At 45.4% G+C, this 7,116-nt stretch overlaps 1 protein-coding gene across 1 annotated transcript; it reads right to left on the minus strand.

The window, feature by feature from the left end:
* Positions 1-431: 431 nt before the first annotated feature.
* LOC119306091 (G-type lectin S-receptor-like serine/threonine-protein kinase At1g11300) lies at positions 432-4,074 on the minus strand. The gene is made up of 7 exons (XM_037582424.1): positions 2,754-4,074; positions 2,501-2,602; positions 1,659-1,852; positions 1,361-1,568; positions 1,045-1,282; positions 812-962; positions 432-731 (listed from the first exon to the last, which is right to left on the minus strand). Exons 1-7 carry the CDS (start codon positions 4,072-4,074, stop codon positions 432-434), a joined length of 2,514 nt encoding a protein of 837 aa, XP_037438321.1.
* Between the last annotated feature and the right edge of the window lie 3,042 nt (positions 4,075-7,116).

Genomic DNA, 7,116 nt, shown 5'->3' on the forward strand with positions numbered 1-7,116 from the left:
GTGCAATTACGCATGTTCGGCCTGAATGTACAATATGTGTGTTCTAGTTCAGACTGTATGCTGTTTCAGGTGTTTATGATGCCGACCAGCCCTGTTTCGACACTCGGCTGATAGTCAAAGTGAATTATGATGCCGGTCAGCCCTGTTTGACAGTGGGCTCATAGTTAAGCCGAGTAGACGACGAAAAGCACTCTACTTACATCTAGTTGCCAACGTGGCATAAGCTGAGTCGTCGAAGCCAAGTGTTACACTCGGCCTACAATTAGCCAGGTAAATTTTTGCCCTTAGCCAAGTATACTGTGCACTCTGCTTTAGCTATTATTCATGCAGTGTATTTTGTCAGTTTTACAAAATCACGTCACTATTTTGTGAGCCATACAATTTACAGTGGCATTTCGGTACATCAAAAGCTGAGGACTTACAAAAATATTTCATCGCCCCTCTATCTCAGTAAGAGTAAAAGTACTGACAGAAGTTTGAATATTTTGTCTTATTTGATCCACTTCAGTACTTCGTCGTGAAATGTAGGCGGGGCGATTGGGGGATGTAAGTGTGCTGCTTCCATTCTCTAGGACGAACACAACAGATGACATGAGTGGTCTGTCTTCTGGGTTGTCCTGCACACACAAGAGTGCTACATGGATGCAAAGAAGAACTTCATCTGGTGAAGTATCTATGATAGTTGAGTCTTGCAGTTCCTCGGTCTTCTGTTCGCTCCACATGTTCCATGACTAAAACAAGCAAGAACATCATATCAATATTCATGTTATCTCTCAAAAAAAAACTTGATAGAAGTCTTGTATGTACTTACATAAACTGCGAGGCTGGAAAATCCCATGGTTTCACAATTGGAATTTCTCCTTATACCGGTTACAACCTCCAATAGTAATATGCCGAAGCTGTAGACATCAGATTTGGTAGAGAAGACACCTTCCATTGCATACTCAGGAGCCATGTAACCACTGCTTGATCATACTAAAATTGTTTGAATTTATCTAACAAGTATTGAACTTACTAATACGAGTTTTTTCAATGAATACTCACTATGTTCCAACTACGCGTTGGGTATTTGCATTTTGCTGGTTATCACCAATGATCCTCGCCATACCAAAATCTGCTATCTTGGGTTTCATATATGCATCTAGCAAAATATTTCCAGCTTTTAGGTCCCTATGAATTATGGTGAACCTTGAGTCTTCATGAAGATATAGAAGCCCTCTTGCAACCCCTTTGATTATACTGAACCGTGTTGCCCAATCCAACAACAATTTTCTTGTGTCATCTACAAAGAAACAAATAGAAGAAAACTGTAATTTTTGGGTTATCTTAGGAAATTATTGCTTGTTATTAGAATATGTACTGAAAAGGGTTGCATCTAAGCTCTTGTTAGGAAGATACTCATATATCAAGAGCTTTTCATCTCCTTCATCACAACACCCAAGAAGTCGAACCAAGTTTCTATGTTGCAATTTTGCAATTAGAATTACTTCGTTCCTGAATTCTGTTGTTCCTTGTTGAGAATCTCTACTTAGCCTCTTGATTGCGACTTCTTGACCACCTAATAGTCCCTAGGGAAACATAGAGTTGAGTTTTACATATGAATAAGCTAGTCTCCTAATTTAGAAAGAATAACATGCACTACATATTGAACAAGCTACCTTGTAAACTTTGCCAAATCCTCCATGTCCAATCTTACATGCTTCAGAGAAACTGTGGGTCGCAAGAACAATTTCTTCTAATCTGACGAATGGAAAATCTTGATCATGCAGAGGGCCTTCTCCGCCATGTTCTTCGGAGGTACTTAGACCATCCAATCTTATATTCTTGTGCTTTCTCCAATTTTTATTCTTGCCTGCTCCCACAATGTAGTAGTCATTTCCCTTCCAATAAGCATACCGTACGCATAAGAAATAAAAGTTATATGTGACCCCATGAATTTTTTATATTGTTGTTATTCCCTTTATGAACTCACATAACAAGATGAAATTACCCATGAGGTAAGTTGCCGCCATGTTAAAATCATAGACCAGAAAGTACCTATATTACAGAAAATGAGGTCCAAATGTTTGAAAAAACACACTTAGGATCCCCTCTAGAAGAAAACAAACATGTATGTGTGCGCGCACACACACAACCCATTATTCCATAGCACCGTGACCTAACCTCACTCTGGTTTTTTCTAACCTCACAAAGTATTTCTAAAGCAAACTTTCTTGAGCATGGGAAGCAACAATCACTATGATCGATGTGTGGAAAAACTTGCAGTAGTTAGGGTTGCCAGTTATCGTTACATTGATCCCATGATGGCTAAACCGCACAAAAAAAAAAACCACCTTGAAATATTATTTGCTCTAGTTCGCTATTCAAGTGGCTTAGAGGATACTTGAAACTGAGGGCATATTGTGGTAGTAGACGACGAATTCCAAGTTTATGTAGTTAAACTGGCATTCTCATAATGACGTCAAATAAAACATGTTTAAGTAGATTCAACTAAACATACCTTTGCATTTTAACCATGCGAGAGAGATGCATACGAGTACGAGAAAACTACTGCTTAGAACTGGCAGCATAATCCTAATTGCATTGCCTTTTCGTCTTTTACCTGCGCCATACATACATATACTATAAAAGAAAAGGAGAATGATTGATACAACTAGAAGTATATTAGCAAAGTTAAAAACGGCAGCAAAATGGCAAAACTAGTAGTAGAAAGAGACAAAATGGAAGTTTGTTGCCACCTGCTGCATCTATACCTGCAAGTCGAAGATAGAGCGTCTCCCCACCGTTCTCGCGTAATTTTCCCGTGTCAATCAAATCCCCAGCCCACAGCAAGCACATTGTCGCAGCTCCTCCGGACATGCTGCTACTGACATTGCGATGCACATACCCCTCACAGGAGCAGTTGCGGTTGCACTCCTCCAGACACTCGTCAGACGTACTTCTGCCCCCTCCGACGAGCGCAAATTTATCTGGTGACTTCATCCCCAACATGGCCAAGTAGCGACTGCCGCACCCATGCAGCAGCTCCTTCCGCCGGCACCCCGCCAAGAACCTGCCACTAGTCCACTCCTCCTTGTTTGCTGGCTCGAAGCCATCTAGACACTTGCAAGTTGGGGTCGGCACCACTGTCTCGTCGCAGTAGCCATACGGGCCACAGTATCCATAGCGATTGCATTCAGCAGACCAGATCGAAACGGCAACCCAGATAGAGGACATGCTGCTCCAGATCTGAATCAGATACTGACCAGAATAGGTCAACACTATCCTTGTGGGTGGGGCGCCATCAGAGAGGCTATATGTGACATAGATCTCATCACCATTGTCGATGATGGCCATGTACATGATAAGATCACTAACGTTGATTGCCCCTACTAGCTGTTCTTTGCTAAAGCTAAACACTTGGTTCCCCGTCCATGGGTTGCTACGGATCATCAAGCTCTCCCCGTCCCTCAGGAATGCTTGGAGGGGTGTGTCTGGGCCGCCACCGAAGGAGAAGCGCCCCGGTGAAGGGTCGCCGGGGCCCTTCCAGGATACTAGACGATCACCAGTGTCGCCCGGTCTGTATTTGATTCGGGACTTCATGCTGGGGAGGACCGTGTCCGTGGGGTGGTCGAAGCTCTGCCACAACGTGGTACCGTTTGCCGACCGGATGACGAGGTTGCCGGTGTTCAAAAGCACCGCCGTTGAGGAAGACGAGCCAATGGTTGTGGTTATGTTGGCCGTTGTCCAAAGGACACGGCCGTCACTATTACCTTCGGAGATAATGAGATTGGAGGTGTTGGTGAGGGAGAGCATCGGTGCAGAGGAAGTGTTATTGGAGATTGGGGTTTCACGGTTGGCAACCCAAACAACTGTGAGCTCAGATATGTTGTTGTACCATATGCCAAGGTACAGCTTGGCTGGAGTGGAGTTGGAGGGGTTGAAGAAGCCCAAGGCGAACATGCCACCCTCAGAGACGATGGTTGTGCCAGGGGATAGCGGCTTACCGGGGACAAGCCGGTCGTCGGAAGCACTCAATGGCAGAAACAAAACGATCAGAGCTACAGTGCAGCAGAGGATAGCCTTCGACTCCATTGATCGATCAGGCCAAAATCTTTGTTACTAAGCTGTAACTACCTATACCCTATATATAGATGCTGGCAAATGCGAGAAAGTGGTTGCTTTAATTGAACCTTGGTCTACAAGTAGGAACTGTTTCCACGAGGGAAGCACCCACGAATGTTCAATCACGGAAGTAGATGATTATATTGAATAATGCAAAATTTCGAAATTCTAGAAGTGTTTGTGTCGGAGTCAAGAGTCAGTTGGAGTTAACATTTCAGTTGTCCATGTCAGAGTTGGGATGCCACCATCACTGCAAGAACGTCACCTCCCACCGAAAAAAAAACTCTAGATTAGTGAGACATGGGTGAGCATCAAACCTGGATTTCGATCCACTTATGCATCTTTTGTTATCCGAGCGTTCCTTTCACAGAAAGCCTTTTCTTGTACGGAATCAGTCTGATCCTTGAGCTATTCAGTTTTGACCATTAGATGTTTTACTACCCTATATTTTACCTGCTTATTTTGATCTCAGCCAACAACTACAGTTGATTTCTGCTCTAGGCACGACAATTTCTCGTTCAGACATGTGCTTGCTGTGTGAACTTGCAGAGGAAGGCATGCTCTTCGGTCTTCACATCGGTCAACGTGCTTATGGAAACTCAAAACATTACCCGCAAAAAAAAGGAAACTCAAAACGTTGAATGTCACACCCTAGTTTTGTCTGACTGTCATTCTGTCCTAAAGCTTTTTCTTCAAGTGAACAAAAATTTCCATTCTGAGAGCGAGAATGAAGATTCAGTTCATTGGAATGTAATGATGGTTTTGTGATGTTTTCTTTTTATCTTTTGAAAAGGGAATAAACCTGGCCTCTACATCTTGCGATGCACACAACCATTTTATTAACATAATAAATCAAAGTCACTGAGTACCAAAAGGTTTACATAAAGAGAAGACTACAACGGACGGTTATGCTATATTCTTGGTTCTAGTGTTTATAGTTGTTGTTATATGACCTACGGATCTAAATGTAATTATTATTATTATTTTTAGTGTTCACTATATTATTATGATTAATAATGAATAGATAAAAGATAATCATAAATAAAATTTTGTTTTGCAAAGTGACGTGGCTAGCAGCCTATCACTGCCTACCACGAAAGAGAATAAAAACATTGGAATATAACGACTTCCAGCCAACTGATGCACGCGGTTTTGTTTCTCCGAGAGCATGATGGTCTCAACCTATTAGGCAGTTATTAAAGGTATCTTCAACACTGACCCGTAAATTTGCGACAGCATCCGCCCGCAGTCCGCGGATCGGCGGACCAGTCCATGGGCATGAGTGTGGGAGGCGGCCATTCAACTTTGTCCGCGTACATTTCGAACCAAGTTTAAATTAATCGGACGGACTCCATGCAAAACACGGTGAATTTTCATATAAACCGGAGCACATTCATTATAGTTTGGACATTTTTCATATAAACCGGACAAACATTACATTTTGGTTAATTTTATACTAAATCCAATCTAAATGATCGCCGCTGCCCGTTCCTCATGTCTGGCCGTGAGCCCCAAGAACTGAAGCTCCGGCTCTTGCCTTTTACTTCTCCAGTTCCGCCTTGGGGCTCTCCAGCTCCGACTCCGCAGCCTGCGCGGCTAATAGTCCGTTGATTTTCAGCCCGCCAAGCTTGGCTTCAATGGGAGGGGAAGAGCGGTGGCCTTCCAAGGACCCAGCGACAGCGACCTACCATGCACTACTCTTTCCTCGGTGCCGGCGGCACCCTTCGACGTGACGGCTTCATGGTCGTGGCGGTGGGGCACGGCCTTGGCGGAGCCAGCGATGTCCTCCTCCTCGTCGCACTTGCCGAACAACTCGCCCGATGCTTTGTCAATCTCCTTGTAGGCGGTCTATAACTCCGTCTGATATTGGCAGTACTGCCGGCGGTCGCGGCGGATGTCACAAGTAGAGTGGTAGGAGTTGAGCAATCTCGCCTGCTCTGCCACGTGCGCGTCTAGCGCAATGGTCATGCCGGCGGCGAGTTGCTCCTCCGTCTACCGGTGCTCGTCGAGGAGATAGAGGTAGTAGGTTTGGTGGGCCTGCGCATCAGTGGGCACAGGCCTCGCCGATGATGATGCTGCCGACATGCACCAGCGTGGAGGATGGCACCGGCTCATCTTCAGCATCGTCCTCCATTGGGACGTCATTGACCTCTGTCTGTCTGCCGGCCTGGTAGTCGGCAGCAATGGCAGCCATCTTCTTCTCGTCAGACAAGAGGCCGTCCCAAAGAGATTTGGAGCGCGAGGAGGCCATGGTGGGTATTATGCAGAGAGGAGAAAGGGACCGGAGATGGATGACTGCGACTATGGCTGGGGCTGAAGTTTATATAGCGGCCAGATGACAACGGTGGGCGGCAGACGGATGGACGAGTGGCGTCAGAGTAGGTTCCTCGACAACCGAGTATCATAAATTTAGGGCGACGGACCACCGTGGTGTCGAGCAGTCGTGTGCACCAGGAAGCGGCGCAGGCAGTGATTTCTCGACATGGTGCACCACTTTAATGTCGGCGACAGTGAGAGGTCGCATTCGCTCTGGCCGGGCATGAATTCAGCAGTGATGCTCTGGAGTGGCGATGATTGTTTCGCGCGGGCGAGGAAGGGGGTAGGAGGGGTATTTGGTGGGCGAGGGCAGTCAGAAGTGGACGTGGCAGCGGTCTGAACGCCCGCGAATCCTCCTAGTTTATCTATTGTTTACGAGAAAAATGCGTCCGGACCGCCGAGCAGACCGATATAGGTCCGGGTTAGATTGCAAAACACGTCTGAACCGCGTGGTCCGAATTGTATGCGGGTGGTTTGACAGTTCATATTGGAGATGCCCTAAGAGCGAAAGAAAGATAGCTCAACGATGCGCAGTTAGGTGCTAAAAGAGTGGCAGTTCCTAACAGAACCAATTCTGCATCCCCAGAAATTACCTGAACAATCAACAATTCTGGAGGCATTTAGGTAATTTTATTAGTATTGCGAATGCGATAGGATTGCACTATATCTGAAAATCTTGGGGAAGAAGGGAACTCA

Source organism: Triticum dicoccoides, chromosome 5B (genome assembly GCF_002162155.2).
Source record: "Triticum dicoccoides isolate Atlit2015 ecotype Zavitan chromosome 5B, WEW_v2.0, whole genome shotgun sequence".
Classification (NCBI taxonomy): Eukaryota; Viridiplantae; Streptophyta; class Magnoliopsida; order Poales; family Poaceae; genus Triticum; species Triticum dicoccoides.

Excerpts from the sequence above, each read along its gene's own strand:
- LOC119306091 (XM_037582424.1), bottom strand. The coding sequence starts at position 4,074 with ATGGAGTCGAAGGCTATCCTCTGCTGCACTGTAGCTCTGATCGTTTTG. Across the intron at positions 1,569-1,658 it reads GATTTGGCAAAGTTTACAAG|GGACTATTAGGTGGTCAAGA; the intron begins GTAGCTTGTTCA and ends ATGTTTCCCTAG. Across the intron at positions 963-1,044 it reads CAACGCGTAGTTGGAACATA|TGGTTACATGGCTCCTGAGT; the intron begins GTGAGTATTCAT and ends ATGATCAAGCAG.